Here is a 26,480-nt window from a genome sequence, read left to right as displayed (position 1 = left end):
ATGGGATGTTCATTCCATACCATGTGATACCATGACCAGTATATTAATGGGGCAGTTGGCGTAGGGGGGGCAGTTGCGGCTTGGGAAGGGGCGCGGCGTCGGGTCGGCAGGTGGTGAGCGGCTGCATCACGTGCAGGTTGTTTTGGTGGTTCGTTCCCCTTTCCCCCCCACCCCGGGTTTCGTGCCTCTCATTGTTTTCCTTTCCATTGCATTTTTGTTGTTGTTATTTTAATTATTAAACTGTTCTTATCTCAACCCATGAGCGTTACGCTTCTGATTCTCTCCCCTGTCCCACCGGTGGGGGAGTGAGTGAGCATCTGTGTGGGGCTGAGTTGCTGGCTAAACCACAATACAACTCCAGCGTTTGCAGTAGTTTGAGATCACTGATGGAGGAGGAGGAGGTGGCTTATAGGAAATAAAAGAAGTGCATGTGTTCCTTAGTTAATTTCCTACAGTATTCTGACTGAATCTAATTGATTCTGATTGTAAGGAAGATGGGAAATTACACTTACTGTTCTCTCAGCCTCAGTTCGTCTGCTATACGCCTCCCTGAAAACTCCAGAAAAGCAGTAGCAACCTTGTTTTGGTGACTTCTGTCAAGTCTTCACTGATCATCAACCATTTTAGGGAATTTATTGCTGCTGCTTGGCTTGCAAATACAGCAACTCTGGAGCTGGCAGTCAGCTCTCAGTGTACAATCTACATATGTTCATATTTTGCTGTTGACTTTATTTTGGTTGCATCAGTAATCGCTACTTATGACTGTAGGATAAAATCAGTTGTACAGAGCAACTACCTCTATTTGAAGCTGCAAACAAACTGTAAGTATTGACTTCCTAAAAGAAGAAGCAATTGGCACAACAAGATTGCTTACTGGACATTCTGAATATTTGTCTGTTTTTCCCTCTGCCTTCCTTTCTGAAGGTGTTTTCATTTCAAAATCCTTCAAAGTTGTTTTCAGCTATAAAATTTTATGAAGTTAAATTGAGAAAAGTTCTGTGTTGACCATTTGAGAATACACACTAGAGCCTCAGAAATAATATCAGTATCTTTTAAGGTTCATTTGTCCTCTGCTTTGAATTTCTTGTCTTTATTATAATAATATATTCTGCTAATGCTTCTAAGTGAATCTTAAAATGACCCTTCTTAAGTTGATAATCTTGCTTTTTGACTCTAGTTTTAATTCCTCAACTCCTGATAATTTACCTTCTTTGTAAGCTCTGCAAGTGTGAAAGTCATTAAGCTTCCACACTCAGTGGCAGAATCTCTCTAACTAAATTTCAGGAAGGGTGAATCACATTGCATCTTTCCCCTAAGGTTGTTCCTGCTGGTTATGATTTTTGTTTCTAACCAAATTGAAAGGAGTGGGTCTGTAGCTTTCACACAGTTAAGGAAGCCCTTTAGTACCATCTCTTCCTGCCAGGGAGTTTTCTGTGGTGAAGATACAAAATTATAGTATTTGAAGGCTCCAGTATAGAATAAATCTGCACTTGCAATGAAATTGAAAAGGATAGTGAGTTCCATTAAGAAAATGTTTAATTAGAGAATGATCTGCTGATTGTATCAGATGAGCAGATCATATTTATTTATGTAAAATTATAAGGGAGTATATGAAGAGAAAATCACCCGAATTGCGCAGAGTAATCCATACAGATATAAAATTAGGCTTTATAGAAACAGTGCTAAAGATGAAGGTGTGGATGTAGGAATAAATAGTAAGCAAGTCTCATGGGTATATTTACTTATGTCCAGCGATACATGTGAATGGAAGGTAAGAAGAAAAAAGAAATACATTTGCACAGTAGTTAAGTATACATATGGAACACTACAAAATTTATATCCCTGTTCCAGAAAAAGCAGGGGATGGATAGTTTTTATGGATAGAAAAATAAAATTATATAACTGAAACAGTGAACTTGAATAGAAAACTAAAGGAACTTCATATTGGATACTTTTAGAATATAAACATTAATACATGTTCTGTGTATGGGTTTCTGTTTTCTGGTTGAAGAAAATAATATATATAATTTGTATATTAATAAAGGTAATTAAAAAGTAATGCCTGAATGGAATGCTTTCTAAATTGTTTCCAGACAATATTCTAAAAAGTTTGGAACTAAATTGGATAAAGCCTCTTGGGAAGTCTCTGTGGAAAAGGGACTGGCCACTTGGGAGGAATATAGGAATGTTGTCAGGATGTGCAGAGATGCCATGAGGAAGGCCAAGGCCCACGTGGAATTAAATCTGGCAATGCACGTCAAAGATAACAAGAAGGGCTTCTTTGTTACATCAGCAGTGAAAGGAAGACTGGGGGTACAGTGGGCCCACTGCTGAACAAGGAAGGGGCCCTGGTGACGCAGGATGCAGAGAAGGCAGACTTACTGAACGCCTTCTTTGCCTCCGTCTTTACTGCTAAGGCTGGCCCTCAGGCATCTCAGCCCCCAGAGAAGAGAGGAAAAATTGGGACAAAGGAAGGCTTACCATCAGTTGAGAAGGATCGGGTCAGAGATCACCTCTGCAGACTGGATCCTCGCAAATCCATGGGCCCCAATGGGAAGCACCTGCGAGTGCTGAAAGAGCTGGCAGATGTTCTTGCTGAGCCACTCTCCATCATCTTTGAAAGGTCATGGAGGACAGGAGAGGTGCCCAAGGACTGGAGAAAAACAAATATCACTCCAATCTTTAAAAAGGACAAGGAGGAGGACCTGGGAAACTATAGGCCAGTCAGCCTCACCTCCATCCCCAGAAAGGTGATGGAGCAGTTCATCCTGGAGGTCATCTCCAGGCACGTAGAGGAGAAGAAGGTTATCAAAAGTAGCCAACATGGATTCACCAAGGGGAGATCATGCTTGACCAACCTGATAGCCTTCTACAATGGTGTGACTGGCTGGTTTGATGAAGGGAGAGCAGTGGATGTTGTCTGTCTCAACTTCCGTAAGGCATTAGACACTGTCTCCCATAGCCTCCTCACAGGCAAGCTAAGGAAGTGTGGGTTGGATGAGTGGACAGTGAGGTGGATTGAGAACTGGCTCAACAACAGAACTCAGAGGGTCGTGATCAACAGGGCAGAGTCTGGTTGGAGGCCTGTCACTAGTGGTGTTCCCCATGGTTCTGTGCTGGGTCCGGTCCCGTTCGATATGTTCATCAATGACCTGGACGATGGGATAGAGTGTAACCTCAGCAAGTTTGCTGATGATACCAAGCTGGGAGGAGTGGCTGATATACCAGAAGGCTGTGCTGCCATCCAACGAGACCTGGACAGGCTGGAGAGCTGGGCCGAGGGGAACCTCATGAAATTCAACGACAGCAAGTGCAAGGTCCTGCACCTGGGGAGGAACAACCCCATGCACCCGTACAGGTTGGGGGCTGAACTACTGGAAAGTGGCTCTGTTGAGAAGGACCTTGGAGTGCTGGTGGACAGCAAGCTGACCCTGAGCCACCAATGTGCCCTTGTAGCCAAGAAGGCCAGTGGTATCCTGGGGTGCATTAAAAGGAGTTGTGGCCAGCAGGTCGAGGTTATCCTCCGCCTGTATTCTGCCCTAGTGAGACTGCATCTGGATTACTGTGTCCAGTTTTGGGCCCCGCAGTTCAAGAAGGGCAGGGAACTGCTGGAGCAAGTCCAGCGGAGAGCTACCAAGATGATCAGGGGACTGGAGCATCTCCCTTATGAGGAAAGGCTGAGAGACTTGGGTTTGTTCAGCCTGGAGAAGACTGAGGGACGATTTCATAAATACCTATAAATATCTAGAGGGTGGGTGTCAGGATGATGGGACTGGGCTCTTTTCAGGGGTGCCCAATGACAGGCCAAGGGGCAATGGGCACAAGTCAGAACACAGGAAGATCCACTTAAATATGAGGAAAAACTTCTTTCCTGTGCGGGTGCCAGAGCAGTGGAACGGGCTGCCCAGGGGGGTTGTGGAGTCCCTTCCCTGGAGACTTTCAAAACCCACCTGGACGTGTACCTGTGTCCCCTTGCTCTAGGTGTGCCTGCTCAAGCATGGGGGTTGGACAAGATGATCTCTACAGGTCCCTTCCAACCCCTATCATTCTGTGATTCTGTGTGATTAGTATAGATCAATGCTAGAATTAGAAATAATTACTAACCCTGGCTTGATCACAGTAGTATGCAAACCATGGGGACACATTTTGAAAGAAATGACAATTAACAAAGTAGAGCTAGATGAAAATGGAAAACCCAGGTTTGCAGAAGATTGATCTGGATTTTTCTAGGTTTATTTACTAACTATTTCTATGAGGGAAAGTAAATTTCCTAATGAAACGTAGTTTGCGAGAAACTGTATCTGGACTTCCTTTCAGTATTTTCTTGACACATAGAAAATTATATATTGAGTTAGAGGAAATGTTGATGAAAAGTGCAATCATGCATTGGAAAATGAAATAGCTGAAGGGGGGAAGTGACAGTGGCTCGTGCTGCAAGGAAGAGTATTAGACTGGAGGAGAGACAATATTAATGCAATGGATTACATCTGTTGTTCATGGGTATTTTCAGTAGTGACAGTGTCATAAAAAGATTGTAATGACATTTATGTCACAAAGTAGATGAGTGTTATGATGGTGGTCAGGAAAATGTGCAAGATTTTTTTTTACTTAGGATACTGGAGTGTTAGAATGGGATAACATATAACAACACAAAGTTAAAAGGATTAAAAAATAAGAATTTCTGTACATAAGATGGAGCTTATCAGTTTCAAGAGATATAGGTGCAAAAAGATTTGAAGGTGGTATATCCTCGCAAAATGGTTGCTGACTGCCAGAGTAATGTGGCTGTGAAAAAGAGACAGATCAAGTCCTAGGATATATCACAGAAAGCAGGTCCAAGAGAGAAAAGTATTTATTCATACAAGACATCAGTAATGTTTTATGTGCTACATATACAATTCTGGTTACTGATGTTCTGAAAAGACTTAATAGAAATGAGAGCTGGTACAGGATGTGGAGAATTTGTAAGCTTCTTGCGATGAAGTACTTGTGAGCTAGCATATAAACTCAGACTAGCATATAAGCCTGAGAAGGGATAAGCCTGCTTTCTGTAGATACACCACTGTGTACAGAATAGGGCAGTAACTGAGCTCTCTGAACTGAGTTTAGACTAGTGCAAGAAAACACAAGTATAAATTAGCAAAATATAAATTTAGTTTGGAAATTAAAGAAGGCTTTTAAGCATTGCAATGGTGAATTTTTAAACAGCATTCCAATAATGGGGAAAGGAAATAAATTTTTTAAAAAAATTTTTTTAGGGGGAACTTAGAGGTTTCTATGACATGATTACCTGAAGTAATAGGACAAGGGATTTGAATGAAGAAATCTTGCCTATGTGATTATGAAGATGGTGTTTCATTAATCAAATAATATATAAGTATCATAAAGAATGCATTACATACACTATGAATTATATTTGCAACATTTGCTTATTGGTAGCAAGCACTACAGTGTCATTTAGTTGTTATTTTTGTCCTTTGAGTCTTAGTTTTATTTTAACGTCCTAAAAGGTTTATTTCCTTAGGGTCTGATCCTTTGTCAGAGGTTGTTCCATCACGTCATTGTTAAATAGGAAAGGGAATCAGCAAGTTGGTTGGTTGTGGGGTTTTTTTGTTGTTTTTTTAACTTTATTTTTATTAGAGCAGAGCAGGTTAATGTTACTTAGAGTAACATGCTTTCCTAAGAAGATACGACATGCTAGGGAGGGATGGAATCCACCTGTCTAAAAGAGGTAAGGGAATCTTCAGCAGTAGGCTGGCTAACTTGGTGAGGCGGGCTTTAAACTAAAGGACTTGGGGGGTGGGATCCATGGCGAAAACGCTCACACCAGCATGTCCAACGGGGGAGTAAGTCAGGCCAAGCAGTGTGGTGATAAAGGTTCCTTAGCTGTCTCCCAAGAGCTGAAACAGAAGAGTAATCGCCTCAAGTGTATGTATACAAATGCACACAGCCTAGGTAACAAACAGGAGGAACTGGAGCTCCGTGCCCACTCAGAAGTGGAGTAACTGAAACGTGGTGGGACAACTCAAATGACTGGGGGATCACAATGGACAGTTACAGGCTCTTTCGTAAGGACAGGCAAGGTAGAAGACGTGGAGGAGTTGTGCTCTACATTAAGGAACACCTTGAATGTATCGAAGTCGACTATGGTGACTGCGACTGCTCTATCGAATGCCTCTGGGTTAAAGTCAAAGGGGTCGTCTCCAAGCAGGACCTCACAGTGGGCATCTGCTATCGACCTCCTAACCATGACGACGTTGCCGACGAAGCGATACTTGGGGCACTAAAGCAAGCTTCTGGCCAACAGAACCTGGTCCTGATGGGTGACTTGAACTACCCAGACATCTGCTGGAAGAACAACACGGCAGCTGGCATGTCATCCACCAGTTCCTGGAGTGCATAGAGGACTGTTTCCTGATGCAAACGTTAGATGTGCCAGCCAGGAATGAGGCGCTGCTGGACTTGCTGTTCACAAACCGAGAAAGCCTGCTTTGTAATATCTCTGTTAGTGACAGCCTTGGCTGCAGTGACCACAATGTTGTGGAGTTTGGGATCCTGCTGAGTGTGCTGAAGGTCAGCTCTAAGACAAGGGTTCTGGATTTTAGAAGAGCAAACTCCAGTGCACTCAGGGCTCAGCTGGGAGGGATTCGATGGGAAGCTTCCATGGAAGACAAAGGAGCTGGTGAGAGCTGGGGGTTCTTCAAGAACTCTCTACTGGAAGCACAAAGCCAACTTATCTCCTACAAAGGAAAGGGAAGTAAGCGGAGCAAGAGGTCCCCATGGCTCAGCCATGACCTCCTGGGTCTACTCAAATCCAAAAGGGAAGCACACCAGAAATGGAGAAGTGGAGGATTATCTGCCGAGAACTACAAGGGCATTGCCAGAGAGTGCAGAGATGCAATTAGAAAAGCAAAAGCCCAATTTGAATTGAAACTGGCTGTAGATGTCAAAAATAACATGTCAACCACAAGCAGAAAAAGAAGGAAAACAGGCCCACTGGTAAACAGAAAAGGAGACTCAATCACCAACGATGCTGAAAAGGCAGATGCCCTCAACAGTGTTTTCACCTCTGTCTTTACCAGCACTGTCGGGTCCCAGGCTTTGGGAACAAAATTGCCAGTTGATCCAAACACCGACCCACCATCGGTGGAGGAAGAGTTAGTACATGAATTACGACAGGAACTTGACCCCCCACAAATCAATGGGCCCTGACAACATCCACCTGAGGGTGTGGAGAGAGCTGGCTGACATCATCACGAGGCCGCTCTCCATAATCTTTGAGAAGTCACGGAGAATGGGGGATGTCCCAGAGGACTGGAGGAAGGCAAATGTTACCCCTATCTACAAGAAGTGCTCGAGGGAGGATCCGGGTAACTGTAGGCCCATCAGCCTTACTTCAATCCCTGGGAAAGTTATGGAACAAATCCTCCTGGGGGCCATCACAAGTCAGATGAAGCACATGATTGGGAAAAGCCAACATGGCTTCACTAAGGGCTTGACAAACCTGGTGGCCTTCTATGGCAAGGTGACTTGCCTGGTTGACATGGGGTGGGCAGTGGACACTGTTTACCTGGACTTCTCCAAGGCCTTTGATACGGTCCCCCACAGTCTCCTCCTGGAGAAATTGATGTGTTATGGCCTAGACAAGGGGTCTGTGCAGTGGGTGGGGAACTGGCTGACAGGCCGCACCCAAAGGGTGGTGGTAAATAGCTCCTTTTCCAAGTGGCAACCTGTCACTAGTGGGGTCTGCCAGGGATCGATATTGGGCCCAATGTTATTCAACATCTTTATAAGTGATCTGGATAACAGGATCAAGTGTAGCCTGATGAAGTTTGCAGATGACACCAAGTTGAGTGGGGAAGTAGACACTCCAGACGGGAGACCTGCTCTGCAGGGAGATCTGGATAGGCTGGAAGAGTGGGCCAGCAAGAACCTTATGAAGGTCAACAAGGAGAAGTGTGAGGTCATGCACCTGGGAAAACATAATCCGGGAGTGCAGCACAGACTGGGATGCACCTGGCTGGAGAGCAGCTCTGTGGAAAGGGACCTGGGGTCCTGGTGGACAGCAAGCTCAACATGAGCGAACAGTGGCTGCTGCGGCCAAGAAGGCCGACAGGATGCTGGGTTGCATCAAAAAGGGCATCACCAGCAGAGATAAAGAAGTCATCATCCCTCTCTACTCAGCGCTTGTCAGGCCACCCCTGGAGCACTGTGTGCAGTTCTGGTCCCCGCTGTACAAAAAGGATGTGGACAGGCTGGAAGGGGTCCAGAGAAGGGCCACCAAGATGATCAGAGGACTAGGAAGCCTGCCGTATGAGGACAGGCTGGGAGAGCTGGGTTTGTTCAGCCTTGAGAAAAGGAGGCTTAGAGGGGATCTCATCACCATGTACCAGTATTTCAGGGGTAGCTACAAAGATGATGGAGACTCCCTTTTTACAAGGAGCCACATGGAGAGGACAAGGGGGAATGGACACAAGTTGCTCTTGGGGAGATTCCGATTGGACATGAGAGGGAATTTTTTCACAGTGAGAACAGTCAACTATTGGAATAATCTCCCCAGGGAAGGGGTTGACTCGGCCACAGTGGATATTTTCAAGAGTCATCTGGACAGGGTGCTGGGCCATCTTGTCTAGGCTGTGCTCTTCCTAGAAAGGTTGGACTAGATGATCCGTGAGGTCCCTTCCAACCTGTGATTCTGTGATGATTTTTGCTCGTGAAATCTTAGAAATAGTAACTGCACTTATTTAAGTTTACTTTTTATAGAAACTAACAATGATGTGAAAGTTCAGTCTAAGTTGCATGTACAGTGTAACGTGCTTTTGAGTGTTTCACATTTAGTGATAAGTTATTGTGATAGTTCTTAACAGTGGAGTGAATTTCATGTTTCACACTGTCAAAAGCATTGTAGATTACATGCCATTAAATATAATATTTTGTATAGTAGCTATATTGATGTATGAGTTTTGCTTTGTGAGTAATTTTCTTGCTTTTCATTTTACAGAAAGTACAATTCTTTGAGTGAATCTAGGTCAGTGAGTGTTTGATCCAAAAGTAGACTTTCTGAGCTTTCTTTGAACTGAACTTAAAATAGACAGGTGGATTCCATCCCTCCCTAGCATGTTGCCGTCATTGAAGAACACCCCATTGTCATAAAGCCAAACCCCTCACAGTGGCACCAGCCATGTAGCCAGGAGTTGATACACATTATGCGCCTGTTTCTGGCTGCTCCCTTCCCTCGAACTGGCAAAATGGAAGAGAAGATCACTTGGGTGCCAAAGTTTTTCACTTGCTCCCCCAGGGCTCGAAAATCTTCCTTGATTTTACCCAGGTGGCGGCTTTCAGTGTCGCTCATGCCTACATGAAATAGTAATAGAGGATAGTAGTCTGTTTTCCTGATGAGTTGTGGCACACTGTCAGCAATGTCTCGGACCTTGGCTCCTGGGAGGCAGCACGCCTCTCGTGACTCCCTGTCAGGTCGGCAGATGGGTGCCTCAGTATCCTTCAACAGAGAGTCACCCACCACGAGCACTCGTCGTTTCTTTTTACGATGGCCACTGTATGTTGCTGGTCCAGTTTCCCCTTGTGGGGGACTTTGCAGACCTTGCTCATGGGTATCCTCAGTCGTTAAGGCTTCGTATCTGTTTCTGATTGTGATGGTGGAGGGTGCAGGCTGATGGGGAATCCTGCTCCTGTGAGTCACCAGGGTCCACGATGCCTCATTCTCGGCGGTGTCTGCCACAGGAACGTGATTCTGAAGCCACCTGCCTATCTCTGCCTCAGCTCCTCTAATACTGCGCAGCCTCTCAACCGTTTCCTGCAGTTCAGCCACCTGACGTGACAGGTCATCAACCTGTGCACACCTCGTGCAGGTACCTTACCGTGAGGAGAGGGGTTTGGGCAGTTGCCGCAACCCACGGCCTGTACTGGTGTGTCCTTTCTTACCAGACCCGTCTGGGCGGACGTGTCTGACATCTCGGGGGCTTTCGCTGAACGAACAGTGGTTTCAGCTCTGAGGCGAGTGCCCACCATTTCACCCGAGACCAAAGCACTTGCCTGAGCTGTAGACCTACAAGCGGGCTGTGGTGTCCCTCCTGCTCGCCCTTCTGCCGCGCCACGGCCTTCTGCCACGCCACGCCCTGTTTGCCCGTCCTGGTCGGTCGCGCTCCCTAGGGGCCGTTTAAATCTCCCGCCGTTGCTTCTGGCAACGCCCACCCCGCATCAGCTGCGTGGCCAAGGCTGAGCTGATATTTTATAGAATCATTACAGCTAAAGCCCATTCCTGAGGGGTAATGATTCAAAGTTTATCTTTACACAGCTCTACACGCTGATATAAATTGATTTTTCATCTTTCATTTTATTTCTTCTTTAGACAGTGTCTTGGTGTCCATCAGTTCATTGCTGTCAGCTTTTGTGCTGTGTGTGGCAGACTTTGTTACCTCACTTTTCACCTTGTTTTCCAAAGCACTTATGAGTATATTAAACTGTATGAACTCTACCATGAGCTCCAGTGAGGCCCCTGATCATTCTTCCCACTTAAAAACTGATTGCCTAGTCTTACTGTTAGTTTCTTCTCTTTTAACAGGGTGGTGACTCATATGACGACCTTTGTTCTTCCATGCAACTTAGTTTCTTTGAAACATTTTTAATTAGTTGAATGCCATTTGGAGATCCACATTGACTAGATCAACTGTGTAAGAACTAGAACTGGTTCTCTCTTGCCTGGGTGTTTGTTGACATCTGTAAAAGAACTTTAATAAATGCATGAGGCACAATTTCTCTTTCTGAATGCCATGTTAGTACACTTATACTTTGATTAAATTCATCCTTATGTCTGCGGTTCTATCTACCATCCTATTATTATTTCTGCCAGTTTGCCTGACTTGAATGCCATATTTTTGCTGGCCTGTACTTGCAGGAATCCCTACTGTAGCCCTTGCAAAGAAGTCAGTTTACTGTTCTCATTTTTCATTCCTTTGCCACAAGGTAATTATAAGTGAGAGGTTATGTGCTACTGTTAATAATTAAGCTGTTGTGTTCTTGAACTTCTTTAGAACTGTTGGAAGAATAGAATCTGTGCCTGATGACTTGTTATATTAAATTGTAGATTTGTTTGGTAGCCTGTTCTACTAACACAGTTGTTTGAAACAGATCAACATTTCCTCTTGTAAAGAAGGTACCTGATTTATGAGTCTACCTAGGCTCTCGTGTTGTGAACAACAGATAGAAAAAAAGAAAGTCTTTTCCTTGCAAAGTAATCTAAACAATTCTTACATACTCTGATCGTTTGTTGACCTTAAAGTCTGTAGTAAGCTCTCTTTGGATAAAAAGTTTAGTATTAAATTTTATGTCTTTAACTTACCAGAATTTACAGTCTTACCTATCTAATAATTTGATCATGATTGTAACTTTATTAAAGGATACTTTCTTTGCTAATTATAATAGTCACAGTTACCTGCTGTTTTAATTAACTCTTGGTATCTTTCCAGGTGGCATGGAGTCCGCTTCTCATTTAAAATAGTTCCTCTTCTTGAAATTAATCACAGCTGTAGTGAATTTTTTTACTGTGTTGCTCCTAGAAGGAGTTCATATCTGAGTATATTATGCAGACTGTTACAAAGTGGTCCTCCAGCAGAAGCTTTTTGATGTAAGATCTGCAAAGCGCTTATGATTAAGTCAAGAGTTTTTCATAGTAGCTTTTTTCTTAAGCAGTAATTTTATAATGTCTGTAGCATTTGTTTATTCTCATCACAATTCCCAGTGTAATATTTACCCAATCAAGGAACATTAGAAGGCTCCTTTTTTTTTTTTCCTTTCCTCTGCCTTCACAGACTTTGTGATTTCACTTAGTGTGTTGCAGCCAGAGTCAGTCATTTTCTGGGTGATTGGTTGTAGAGATGTGAGAATATACTTTCCCACTTAAACCTGACACTTCAGTCCATCGGGTTTTAGAGTAATCATTCCTGCAGGTAACTAGGGTTGCTTTGCTTATAGAAATGAACCTCCGTGGGTTGGCCCTGGCCTATTTTGTTTCATATAACGTGGGTTCTTTTTCCTTGTGCTGTGATCAGTAAAGGTTGTTGAAGAAAGCACTGTCCTCGTGAAAGTGGTCCCATGCTTTTGCCGAGCTAAAGCAAAAGCTATATAAAGCTTTCTTGGAGATCTGTAGAATATGACATGTGGGATTCTGACATTACTTTCAAAGAAAACTGATCTCCTCATAACTCAATTTATGACAGGTACATTAGCTGGAAAAAGCCTGAGAGAGGTATTAAATATGTTTTCCATTTCATTAGTAATAATCAATTTTCAAATAGTTTATTTTGTGTACCATCTTACTAGTCCTAACTGGAGACTTGTAAGATTAGTTTAGAGATTAGTAGGCTAGATTAACCCTTCTGCAAAATAACTAGAGAAATTTTTTCCTCATTTTTAATACTATGTTAGGATTTTTGTATCTGGAAGTGCATGCTCCAGCCATATCTTCATGACTGGGTGAGTTTACAAGTTATTGCAAGTTGGGAAGCCTTTTCTCTAAACTTGAAATGAGTTGGAACAGAATAAAAAACCTAAATGAAATGAAAAAGTTAAGGTGAAAGAGGGATTAAACAGGGAAGAATAATTTGGGAAAAGGTGGGCGTGGATAGCATCTCAGAGGAAATATGGTAGGATTACAGATTTGAGAATTGGAAATACAGGTTATTTTGGAAATTCTGAATGGCATATATATGCCTTTTACAGAAGACAGAAATGTTACATTGCAGAGAAAGGAGAAAAAGTGAGAAGTACTTTAAAAGATTTTGGACATGATGAGCAGTTAAATCTTAAATTCTGTTCTAGATTTTATGAGAAGATTCTTACAGTAATTGAATGGTGTTTTGCCAAGTAGAAAATGAGTTGAGGTGATTTTGCATTTTATTTAAATGGTTAAATGGTGCAGTGTTTTTAGATGTAAGAAGATATTACCTTTAGAACTTTTTTTGCATTTTTATAGTTTTAGTAATAACACTTGTCAAAATGGGTTTGATAGTTTTAAAGCAGAAGAAAAATATTTCTAAAAAATCAGCTTTCTAAAGTCATGCCCAATATTCAAGTGTGTGAGTATAACAGTGCCACATACATTCTACTTGAAATCCATGTCTTTTCCACACCTTAAATGTTCAGTGTTTCTTCTTACATCTTTTCTCACGTGCAGTGGAAGGGTAAAGAGAGCAATATTGTCTTGTTATTTTCAGCAAGTAATAAAATTTTGGGTTTATTTTTTGATGGGCGTTTCAGAGGGCACTGTAAATTTAAGGGTAAGATATACAATGGATTTTTTAGAAAGTAGTGTTTACAGTCTTTGCAGTGCTTGCAGGTTGCTTAATGGGTATTACAGATGCTGGTAGGCCAATCTACTTGCAAATAGTGGAATATATTGTTAGAATGGTTATAACTCTTCTGTTCCAGGGTGGGAGCCATGATAAAAATAGAGAAGAGGGTTCATAAAAGTAGAAAAAAAAAGAGATAAATTTGTAATTGAATAAAAGCTATTTGTTAATAGTAGAGGAGACTATTAAGTTTACCACAGAATGATTTTTTGAAGTATTTTATTGTGTGAAATGACACACAAACTGGTACATATTACTCTTAAAAACAGCAGTGTTTCTTCTGGCCATTGCAAACCCAGAATTAATTGCATGTTGTTTATGTGGTGCATTCTTGAGCTCAGCATATTTGATGTGGAAAGGCAAAAGCTTTTTTTCTTGTTCTTCTTGACAGAAAGTAGTAACATTGTCTATCATAATTCCTGAATGTTAATTTAGCTTAATTGAGTCCAATATTTTGTTGTATACCTGAATTGTAATTTCATATTATTTTTATTCTTTTCACAGAATATAAACCAAGAATGATGCGATATTAATGCTTTCTATACACAGCCCCATAAGGATCTTCTCTAACAAGCCGCGGTAAAACACTGAGAATAATTTTTCTCCAGTACAATGTGGTGAAGCAGAGGAACTGAAATTGTCCGCTTTTGTACAGGCTAAAGGCTTAAAATGTTTGTTATTTTGTAAGCAGAAGGAGTTCTGCAGTGAATTGAACTTCTGAAAATGCGGCCATGGACTGGTTCCTGGCGTTGGATTATGCTCATCCTCTTTGCTTGGGGAACTTTACTCTTTTACATTGGTGGACATCTGGTACGAGACAGTGAGCATCCAGATCACTCTAGTCGCGAATTATCCAAGATACTTGCTAAACTGGAACGTTTAAAGCAACAAAATGAAGACTTAAGGCGGATGGCAGAATCTCTCAGGTAGGATCTAAAAATAATTAAAACTTTTCAGAAAATGGTTATATGAAATATCAAAAATTAAATTGAAAGAGTTTGGGGTTTTTTGGTTTTGGGTTTGTTTTTTTTTTTTTTGTAAAATTATGCTTAACTGAAAAATATGGAGAATTGTTTTAATCAGTGCTATAACTAACTGAAAATACATTGCAAAACTTTAAACAAATAATGTACATTTAGTTTTGGACTAATGTAGTCATTATTTAATGGTGTCCAAGTGTTACTGTCAGGATAACAGAGTTCTGTAGGTGATTAACTCCTCCCTGCCAACTTCAAACGAGTGCAATTATTGTGCCATTCAAACCAATTAGAACACCTAGTGACTTTCCTGCACTTCTCCATGCAGTAACTGGAAGAGCTTGTTTTAAAAGCGCTGAAAGCATTTGTACAGTTTGTTGAAGATAAATGCGGACTTGCTGAAGATGAGCTGCAGTAGACTGCTGCATTATATGAATTCTTTTAACTAGGTTTTTTTCTTCCTCGCCCTGCTGCTAAACTTGTAGCAGTACTTGTAAAGTAGTAGTATAATTTCCCTTTTTATAATTGTTTGTTACGTTATAGATTGGTACAATTACAATTTAAAGTGTTTTCTTTCACCTTTTCAGGCAGACAGCTTTTAACAGACTTCTGGTATCTCCTTTCCCAAAATCTTGCAAGGGAGAGCTTCTTAGGCAGGATGTGATGCCAGAGTCAGATCGGACCTATGTGGATATTGCCACGCACAATGTGAAAGTCCTGATGGATCATGGGGACAAGTGTAGAGGCTTCGTATGTTTTAGGAAGCTAGAGAAGAGCAAAGCTCAATGTAAGGTTTTACAGAATGGGGATGTTTATTTTTAAAACCTCTAAGTGAGCTGAGTTCACTTACTGTCTCTTTCACAACCTACTCACAAGATACATTCTTTAACAACATACTCACAAGCACCAGGACATGTGTGTAGAAGTGGTCTGGCCAGGATCACCTGTGTAGAACGTGGGGAGCAAGGGCCACTGGCATTTGAGTCTTCATCATTTCTCTTGGGTGGTTCTTGTTTGGTAATAAGAAACTGATTTTGTATTTGCCTTTTAATACCCTGTAGGAGCAGATGCCATTTTGGATCTTCTGCCTTGCTTTGTAAATCATAAGGAAACTTACTGAATTGCACAGATCCCTTTGTTTTCCTTGCTAGGGTGTTTTATGCTTCTAGTCCTGTTCTTGTTACCTTATCTTAGGTAAGTTTGTTTCTCCCCTTCATTTGAATGAAATTACACTTATGGACTCTAGCAGTGTCTGGCACTTTTCCTCTTAACCCTATTCTGAGATTTCTTCTGGGTTATTTGATCTGGTAGGCTGTGTAGACTTCCCTGCCTTACTGAAGCTTCTTTTCACTGCACTATGTGTATGGTTTCTGGAATGCACTGCAGATATGGATGCATGCTGATGAGGCTTCTTAGCTTAGGCTCAGTGTACTGAAAAACAAAAGCTTTAATTTTGAATGCGTCAGCCCTGAAGAAGTACCTGAGCATTCATGTGGTGCTGTATAGAGGTGGAGGAACGCTGGTGACCCAAGTGCCTTCTATGCTTAGATAATCTTCACCTTGAGTAATATGGCCATGAATGGCTGAGTTGGCTGTAGTTTTCTAAACTCAGTTTAATCATATATGATGACAAATGTTCTGGCAAAAAGTTGACTATATTTTTGTAGACAAAATGGGTTAATGTAGAGTATGCTGCTATGAAGAAACTTAAGCAAGATCCTATATTTGAATAAATGCAATATCTTTAAATTCCCTTAATGTTAGACGATAATAGTCAGCCTTCAGGTTTCTTGCCTTAGAGGGGTAAATATTTAGCCTTGAACATAAGGATTATCATCCTCCATACCTTCAGCCCCCTATGTTTGGCTGACTTGAATAAATGGTAGTGTGATGAATTGCACAGTCATTGAAATATGACCAATTCAAATTGCACAGTTACTGTAAAAGAGAGTAAATGTTCTTGATTTTACTGATGACAGCGTACTCTCTTCCTCTCAAGAAAGAGGCCGTAGATACAGGACATGCATAGATACTGGCTAAGTTATATTTTAGGCAGTAATGATTTTTCTGAAGACCTTTGTTTCCCTAGCTTATCAATATTCAGACAAATATTACATTTTCAGTGGCAGAGTTCTAAATAATAGCTTATACTGTTGATAATTTTTCATGATTTATAGAAATAAAAACATAGTTTAGTTCTAATCTAAACATGTTAGAATAGAACATTCCAGCATTCTTTCTCTATTCTTCAGTTAGTTGCTACAAGTTTCTAGAATTAGGTTAGGTGATCCAATACTGTCTTAACTAGAGTCTGTGTAGCTTCTTCTGTGTGCATCTGTTGCTGAAAAATATTTCTGAGACCATTCTTCAAAGTGGTTGTACGTAACCACAGGAGAATCTGAAACTCTTGCATGAGAAAGCCTAAAATGACTTTGAATGCCTATTTGAGCAGTAACGCATCTCCAGGTTCAGTAGTCAGTGCTGGCCAGAAATGAAGCAGCTCGGACCTAGAATATATTTGGTGGAAGTGATCTGACATTGGTGAAGCACTAGATTTGAGGGAAGTGAGGTATTACAACGTAGAGCCTTTTCATTAATTTTATTGAGCATGATACTGGCTTTGTAGAACTTCACAAATAGGTTTGAGAAATGTCCTGGTCAACCTGCATCACTGAAGTATTAAATCATAAATGTGATATAGAATCTCATTTCTTTGTTTGCCAGATAGAGCAAGTGGTGTTAAAAATAACTGTTAGCTTTAAAATAGTAACGTTTTAAATTTTTGTAGAAATATGACTGTTTAAAAAAAGGCAGTAACCACCTCTTAACTTCAGAAATTGGATTAAAATTAGACATAAAAGATTACTTTTGCTCCAGTTAACATCTTAAAATGAAGGCATAATTTGTTTTGGGCTTTACTGATCAAAGGTAGATTGGCTGGAGCTATTATTTGAATATGACTTAATTGCTTAATTTTGTACTGAAAACTTTAAATACCGATACTGGCTGTGAAATCAGAGTGGTTAAGATGACAGTCTTTACATCAGTGTAGCTTGTAACGGTAAACCCTATTGCCAAGTTGGATTTTGTTACAGTGAGGTAAACACTTGTTTTTGCTGCCTTTTTCCACTAAGATTATATAACATCTATATATAGATTTCAAAATATGTAAAATCTATATATAGATTTTAGATATATCTAGAGAACTAGAGAGGTTTTTTATTCCAACAGAAAAGAAGCACACTTTTTGCAGTGAAGGTGTAGAATTTATTATGGCACGGAACAGGGCTAAGCTAATGCATGAATTTCAGCATATTTCAATAATAACTCTAACTTAAGGTTACTTTGGAAGGAGTTTAAACAAGGTGAGAGTGCCTACCTGGAAAATTATAACAGCAAATAGGCATATGATTTAATTAGTTCAGGTATTTTGACATAATTAGATAAAACTTCTGGATGGTAGAAAGCTCCAAGTTAACAGAATTTGTCTTAGTGGGCAAAGAAGCTTTGTGAATGGTAGAAAATTACCATAATATCTAGCTGTGCCATTAATAATAGCTGGTTAGGGCAGGGAGGAAAGGACAGGAAGCAGGTATGGTTACAAGAATTCGGTAGTTTAATAAAAGTATAAGTTGTAACAATTTCCATTTTGAAGTTAGAGAAAACTCTTATTTCATCTTCAGTTACATCAGGCTCTTAGTTAGATGGTAAAATACATTTCAATACAATACATTTCAATTGCCTAGCATTTCCCATTATAATGGGTTCTTGTGACTTCTCTGACTTCCTTCTCACCTGATAAAACAGTCAGTCTTCTGGGATGGTTGAAAATAGGAGCTGGGCTGTGCTTACTTTCATCCAGCCATCCATGAAGGCCAGCATTCAACAAGAACAGATCTTTCTACTCCAAGATTAGAATGCTCATTTGCTGCCAATTTATGCAGCAGCTCCTCATCCCCAAAGACAATAACAAAGGAAAACCAAAACATACATTATGAAACTCACCTTTCGTGCATGCAAAATCAACCATTCAAAATATGAGAAACGTCATATATGTGAGAAAGCTTTATAAAATCTTGCTTAGCCCTTTTTTTTTGCTGTATGATACTTAAATCATATTTGATCTTGGAATTTTTTCCCCTGGTTGGTGGTGCTTTTCACACGGGATGTATGAGGAGTAGAATTAAGGTTTTAGGGCAATAAGAGGTCTGTTTGGTTTTTTTGTTTTGCTTTGGGTTGTTTTTTTGTGGTGTTCCCCCCCCAACATCTGTATATTTGATTTCACAAGCTACATAATCTTGTTCTTCTCTCCTCCCTCTCCCCCTCCTCCTCTCTCCTTCCCCTTCTTCTTTGTATGATTAAGTTTTTAATTATTTATAATTTATTACTCATATTGGTTAAGTATAGCTTATATTTTTGTAATGTACACATTAAAGTGTACCTTTGCAATAGTACAAGTTGGAATAGCCTCATCTTTTTGAAAATTGCCTGAAATAAAAATATTCCTTTAGGAACTGAATACACTTTTGTGGTGCACTTCTAATGACTTGAAATGACTTCAAGCACTGCTTCCTTTTTACAGTACATTTAGAAAGCCTTAGGTGGGAAGTTACTGTAGTTTTTCTTTTGTCAATATGGTGCCTTGTAAAAACCTTACTTGGGGGCTATAAAGAGGCACAGATGTATATTAGTGATGCAGAAGATAAATGGATTTAAAGACACTTTATATTGCCTGACTTTTAGAAATTATGTGCATGACTATTGTGTTTTAATGAGATTTGGAGAATTACTATAGTCCTTACATGTTTATAAATAATACTGTGTGAGCAAATCTGGGTTGATTTTAGAAGCAGCCTAGATCCCTTTAGTGCAAAATAGTAATAAAACTGAGGATTTTTAGTAGATTGTTATTTTACTATTCTATATCCAGTAGAATTGGGAAAGCACTTTCAAGAACACTTACCACAGATGTTGTAGGTCTTGCAGCAAAAAAGGAAATATTTGGTATAGTTTTTGTAGTTACTTAAGGGAAACTCAATAGGCAGTAAGAATCAAATCAAAGTGTTACATAATGTTGTTTCATTGTTTGACAATAATGTAGTTTTACCTGAACATTTTATTTACTAGTAAGATTGTGATATAACTGCTAAAGGCTGTCATTATTGCATCTAGAATTTTAGGAGGAAGAACACTTAAAACTACTACTTTTCTAATGTCTGACTGTCTTTAAAGGAAACTGGAAAAGTTGTGTGTATGCCTTCCTCTGTGTCCTACATTTCCTTTTTTGCAGTATATTAGTTTCATAGTATTCATTTGCTCTATTGTGTCTTGGTAGGTGATAGTAAAATTTTTATCTTTTGTTGCATATTAGTGGTATCCTCTCCTGGAAGATAAGCCTGGCAGTATAGGAACCAGTAATTTCAGAGTTCTCTTCAGGGAAATAGAGCATCTTGTTAAATGTATTCATATTGTGTTCATATTACTAATACATCACATTCCATATATACTTACTTCCTACAGTCTGTTAAATAGTACATTTTGTAGAACCTACAATTCTTTTAATAAATATGGTAACCTGTTTCTTATCTGAAAAGGATCACATGTTATAAAGTCGAACAGGAATGGAAAAGGGCAAAATGTAATCAAATAAATAAAACCAAATGCCTGTATTTCTAGACATTATTTTTACAGTCCTGTGTTCAGAAACAAGAGGTAGGATTTTAATTTTTGAAAGAGCTCTATAGTTGTTTTAATGCAGTTGGTACTGAGGCTGGGATAGAATCCAAACTCAGGATCAATTAATCATAAGCAAATCTATTAAAGTACTTCTATCAATTACTCTGCGTGGTTGCTATGCCCAGTAAGCCTGTAGTAAGCACTGAAAGGGACTTGGATACAACAATAGCTTTAGGTTGGTAAAAATTTAAATATTATTTTAAAGTACTGATTTCTATTACCTGTATTTAAAGTGTCTCACGTTTGAAGCTGAGGCTAGTGCACAGGCCAATGTGTGAGGGAGAAATATCATTGAACTATGTGGTACACGTCTCTGCTCTTTTTCTTGGTTTTTGTGCAGTTCTGAATTAAGGGAAGGGACACATCTTCAGTGGCTATAAATCGGCACTGATCAGGGCTGTGCTGATTAAATTGATAAGGAATGCTTCTCGCTCTTTATTAGCAGGTAACATTGAGTGTTTTCTTTCAGTTTTATTTATAGGAGGTTTTACCTTAGAAGGGTGAAGTGACATCTTACATTAATTTTGTTTGCATGTGTTAGTGGTCATTAATAATTAAATGTCATTTTCTTCGGGGGGGGGGGGGGGGGGGGGGCGGGGGGGGCGGGGAGGGAGAGTGAAAGAAGAAAAGCCAATCATGGTGTGGCTTTAGTTAGTTATAAACCTTCCAGTTCTGTACAAAGGACTCAGGAAGATATCACAGAATGATTGGGGTTGGATGCGACCTCTGGAGATTACCTTGTCCAACCCCTCTGCTTGGGCAGGTACACCTAGAGCAAGGTGCTCAGGACTGCGTCCAGGCAGGTTTCCAATGTTTCTGGACAAGGAGCTCTACAGCCTCTCTATGCAGCCTGTTCTAGTGCTCTGTCAACCTCACAGTAAGGGTTTTCCTCATATTCAGGTGGAACCTCTTGTGTTCCAACTTGTGCCCATTGCCCCTTGTCCTGTCATTGGGCACCACTGAAAAGAGTCCGGTCCCATCGTCCTGACACCCACCCTTTAGATATTTATAAGCATTGACAAGATCCTCGCTCAGTCTTCTCTTCTCCAGGCTGAACAAGCCCAGGTCTCTCAGCCTTTCTTGATAGGAGAGATGCTCCAGTCCCCTGATCATCTTGGTAGCTCTCTGCTGGATTTCATCAAGCAGTTCCTTGTCCTTGAACTGGAGGCCCCGGAACTGGACACAGTACTCCAGATGTGGTCTCACTAGGGCAGAGTAGAGGGGGAGGATAACCTCTCTTGACCTGCTGGCTGCACTCCTTTTACCGCACCCCAGGATACTGTTGGCCGTGGGCACAAGGGCACATTGCTGGCTCATAGAATCATAGAATCGTTAAGGTTGGAAAAGACCCTTAAGATCGTTGAGTCCAACTAACCTATCACTGCCAAGTCCACCACTAAACCATATCCTCAAGCACCACATCTACCCTTCTTTTAAATACCTCCATGGATGGAGACTCAGCCACCTCCCTGGGCAGCCTGTTCCAATGTTTGACAACCCTTTTGGTGAAGAATTTTTTCCTAATGTCCAACCTAAACTTCCCCTGGCGCAGCTTGAGGCCATTTCCTCTCGTCCTATCGCTTGTTACTAGGGAGAAGAGTCCGACCCCCACCTCGCTATAACCTCCTTTCAGGTAGTTGTAGAGAGTGATAGGGTCTCCCCTCAGCCTCCTCTTCTCCAGACTAAGCAACCCCAGCTCCCTCAGCCGCTCCTCATAAGACTTGTTCTCTAGACCCTTCACCAGCTTCATTGCCCTTCTCTGGACACGCTCCAGCACCAAATTGTCCTTCTTGCAGTGAGGGGCCCAAAACTGCACACAGTACTTGAGGTGCGGCCTCACCAGTGCTGAGTACAGGGGCACTACCACCTCCCTGCTCCTGCTGGCCACACTATTCCTGATACAAGCCAGGATGCCACTGGCCTTCTTGGCCACCTGAGCACACTGCTGGCTCATGTTCATTGTCAACCTGCTGTCCACCAGCACTTCCAGGCCCTTCTCAGCAGAACTGCCTTCCAGCAGGTCAGCCCCCAACCTGTACTGGTGCATGGGGTTGTTCCTCCCCAGGTGCACGACCCTACACTTGCTGAATTTCATAAGGCTTCCCTCAGCCCAGCTCTCTGTATAAATGGAAGAATGAGAAAGTATTTGAATGTGAACTTATGAAATCTTACATTTTTCCTTTTGATGATAAATAAGTATAACTTTTTAAAATACCATAGAAATAGGAAAAGGTTAGAATGGTTTTTATAAGGTTTGTTTGTTTTAATCTTTTTTTACAATTAGTTTTCACAGTATGGCAGCTAAATTGAATGTCACTGGTTCTTTTTGCCTTCAGAGATTCAGGTTAGAGACTGCTGCTTTGCTATTGCCCCTCTATGTTACCTGAAGGTGATGAGAAGATGGCCTTGGTGATATGAAGGATGTACACAGAATACTTTTTTCTGTCTCTAAGTGCAGCTGGATTACTAAACAAGGGACAAAGCAGAAAGGGGTTATCTCTACAACATAATCTTTTTGATGTTTAAAGTTATACAGGAATATCTTTATGTGAGTTCATTATGAAAAAGATCATTTATATTTAGTATAAAATGGTAGGAAACAGCATGCAGAAGTCATACCTCATAAGTATTGAGGAAAATAATTTAAACAAAACCACCATTTGCTGTATTATCATGGCTGGCCATGTAAGTAGATTATAATTTTGTTTATTTTTTATTTATAACTTAATTTGCAATGTTGTCATAGCAATAAGTGAAGGATATTCTTTTCTAGTACTTGCTGACATGTTCTTTTGTAATTGATTAGAATTATCATAGTTTAAATAAACTTACTTTAAACTCACTTCTCAAATTTTAAGGAGCAAGTCAGTTGTCAGGACTTACTTTGGTATGAAAACTTACGTGTATGTTTTGCAACAGGAATTCTTATTAATAAGTATGTGCTATTCCTAGGATGTTCTGCACTAGAAGTTATCCGCATATATGATGCAATGAGTATAGATAAGGATTTTAATTCAAACACTTTTCCCTCAAATGTTGACTTCTCTCCAACTCAGTTGATGTACTTGTAGAGGGCAGTAACAAGCAAGCTGTGCTGGTTGCAGAGGAGAACCTTTTCCTTAATTTTGAGACTGGATGAAAGTGAGGAAGACAGCAATTCAAAGTCTGATGAGGTAACAGATGTAAAGACAAAGCTGCAAAAAGAATAAGTTATTTTAGTTTTATCCTAAAATTATGTAATTTTTTTAAAGTCCAAACAAGTAGCGTAGGAGAATGCTCCCCTCCCCATCCTAGCTCCTTTTATGTAGCAACCTAAGTATCGTAAACATTTTTATTGCAGTATGCATAAGGAAGCTGAATGTTAAATGGGATGTAGTTTTCTTTTTTAAAATCTTAATTATATCAAATAGTCAGAATTATTGTGCTGCTTTCATATCATCCACAACCATCATCTGTAGTATTCTGTAATTGCTACTTTAACAGACTTTGTTTATGTTCAGAGGATGTGTGGGCTCTCCAAAGATTTCCCGTGGTAATGACTTTGTATCCTTTTACCTTATTGTTCTTCACAAATTCTGCTTTTAGGGAATGTGACTTATACAAGTTATCTTCCATTTTTCCTGATAATTCTGCGGTTCGTTGTCCTGTCAGTATCTAAATGGGGATACAAACTTGACAGATCACAAATACATTTCAAGTGGTTTTAAACTAATGCAAGAGCTTAAATATATTTCAATATGCTTTTTAGAGGTTTGTTGGTATTGTCTTGCATGTGGCCATACAGTACTGTATCTCAGTATGGTATCATACTGTGCATTTGTTCTAGAAACAAATTAACAGATGGATTGTACCTATAGAGGGTGTGTATTTAGGGAGTGCACATGTTTAAGATCAGAATATTTTCCACAGTTTTGTCATGCTTGTTTCTTCAGTGCATAAAAAACCAGATACATGAGCAGTTATTGGTAACTCCTTCCTATTTACCATGGTAGCTTTAAAACACAAATAAATATTTTGCAATACTTTCATTATCCCTAATTTGCTTTCAATAGAGAGCTTTAAGAGTGCAGAATTTTTTTACTGAATTTCTGTCAGGCTACGTAGCTTCCTCTTCCACCTCTCCCATCACCCTATGAAAAAAGGGCCTTAAATGCAATTCTTCATGAGATATACCTTTCTGATGTTCACATTAGGTATTTATTTCCCTCAAATGTTCTCGTGAAAACAGACTTTTCATCAGTTCCTGAATTTTTGTTGGTATTTAATTATCCAGATCTGAGAGACATTAAAGTTAATGATATCTCAGTAGGATCTTCAGAATGCTGTCATTTCTGGTTTAGGGTGAAGATACTCCCTCTAACCACTGTTTTCTCTGTGCTAGAGGTACCTTTTGTCTGTCAAGGAGTCTTCCCATATGGTACCTTGAAACTCTGTGTATGTGTGTGTGGAGGGAATATCACTTTCTTTCAATGCTCATGTTCCATTAGGAATGAAGAATCATCTTCATGTTCTGCAAGTATTCTGTATTCTTTACAGTTCTCAAGAGCTTTCATTACCCATCTGCTTTCTTTTTTGCTTTTCAGGGTCAGCTCTTAAAAAAGTCATATAGAGGGTGGACTAATTTTTAACTCTTGGATCCACCAGAGATGTAATTTCTTAGCAATGAAAGGGGTTTTTATTTTCCCTGCGTTGATTTTTAACTTGTGAGGCAAACAGAAGACAGCATCTAGTTTCTATACTTCACTAATTTCAGTTTATTAGTATGTGGATTCGAGTTGAGATGATGAGCAAACTTAAGTAGTACCCTCAGAGCTGAGTTATGGCTCATAGATTTCAGGATACATATTTCCATACTTCTCCTGTGCTCACATAGCAGAGATTGCACAAATGAATGTTACAGTTTTTAGTATTGCTTTAGGTAACTAGCAGTTTAGAATGCCAGAGTTGTCATTAAAAATTATCGTGATGGTACATTTAAGAAGCTAGGATCTTTTTCTAAGTCCAGAAAATATATTGAAATCATGTTGTACCAACATGCAGGAAGACTTACCTTAAAAGTGGAGTTCTGGGACTTACCTTAAAAGTGGAGTTCTGGTCTTGTAAGGATATGTGGCCAGCATTCAAGACCAGAATATATTTCATGTGTGAATATAAAAAGTAGCCAGAACTTGAGTCCTGTGAAGACACATCCCTCGATTAGGCCTTGCTTGTGTGCCAGTCAGTCCAACTGCCTAGTCATGCTTTTCCAGTTTCTCACAGGAAATGGGTTAAGCTGCTGCAAATACTACTTTCATAAGTAGAGCCTAGGATTGGTCTTGTCGATGAGCGGAAGTCTTGTAAACAACACAGTTTGACACCAAGTTGAATCTGTGTGCTGCAGCTGTCTTATGCACTGTCTCCTATGGGATTGAAGTTTAAAAATCTTTACATTGATAAGTTTAATTCCTTCTGGCTTTAAGAAAATGCCAGTAAGACTTATCAGCAAACAGTATGGAACATAAATGGGAGGAGAGCTGAATTGTTAATGCAAATACTTTATAAAATAACAATTATATATATAAATCTTATAATTTCTTTATTTTCTATATCCTAGGATACCAGATGGTCCCATTGATCAGGGACCAGCTGCAGGAAAGGTACATGCTTTAGAGGAGCAACTCTTAAAGGCCAAAGAACAGATAGAAAGCTATAAGAAGCGGACAGCAGATGGTTGGTAGATAAGTTTTCCTTTACTTCTAAAACAAGTTTTGATGTTCAGTATCACAAATGTATTAATTTCTTAACAAATTCAGCTACAAGTGCTGATGCTTCTATGCCTTTTTATGCCTTTTTTTTTTTTTTTTTTGTAAATAGGAGGCCTTGGAAGGGACCATGAAATCTTGAGGAGGAGGATTGAAAATGGTGCTAAGGAACTTTGGTTTTTCCTCCAGAGTGAATTGAAGAAGTTGAAAAATCTAGAAGGAAGTGAACTGCAAAGACGCATTGATGAATTTCTGTCTGATTTGGGTCATCAGGAAAGGTATTTGTATTAGTCGATTCTGTATATGTGTTGTAACGATTATGGACTGAGTTATGTAAACTACTGATATGCTGCTTAAAAATCTCTTAGGATAAATTATTGTTATATGGGCTAAGATATCATGTCTGAAGCATAAACATAAAATTATTACTTGTATTTCATGGGACATATCCAGCTTTTGTCACTGCAGCTTATAGTATGACCCTTTAACTTTAAATATTTTCTTTTTTCTTTTTCTTATCAGAAGACCTGGGTCCTGGATGCCAGTTGTGGCTTTTCAGTTGCATCTATCTATATATGTGCATATGTGCATACTTGTACATATAGCAAAACCATTAAAAAAACTTAAAAATATTTATTTTAGGTATTTGATTGTGCCTT

At 40.0% G+C, this 26,480-nt stretch overlaps 1 protein-coding gene across 4 annotated transcripts in view; it reads left to right on the top strand.

Moving 5' to 3' along the window:
- Window positions 1–26,480, top strand: part of FUT8 (fucosyltransferase 8) — a 130,184-nt gene that overhangs the window by 52,450 nt on the left and 51,254 nt on the right. For 3 of the 4 annotated variants that reach the window (XM_075105351.1, XM_075105349.1, XM_075105350.1), the window contains 3 exons: window positions 13,872–14,293; window positions 25,674–25,789; window positions 25,934–26,099. In XM_075105351.1, coding sequence (XP_074961452.1) covers window positions 14,091–14,293; window positions 25,674–25,789; window positions 25,934–26,099 — 485 coding nt within the window. In that variant the 5' untranslated portion in view covers window positions 13,872–14,090. Of the gene's footprint in view, window positions 1–13,871; window positions 14,294–23,136; window positions 23,254–25,673; window positions 25,790–25,933; window positions 26,100–26,480 lie in introns of all 4 variants that reach the window. The other variant, XM_075105352.1, reaches the window with a different exon arrangement.

The sequence above is a fragment of the Phalacrocorax aristotelis genome, chromosome 10 (assembly GCF_949628215.1).
Source record: "Phalacrocorax aristotelis chromosome 10, bGulAri2.1, whole genome shotgun sequence".
Taxonomy (NCBI): Eukaryota; Metazoa; Chordata; class Aves; order Suliformes; family Phalacrocoracidae; genus Phalacrocorax; species Phalacrocorax aristotelis.
The sequence above is the reverse complement of the archived record's forward strand: the minus strand, read 5'-3'. Positions and strand labels throughout refer to the sequence as shown.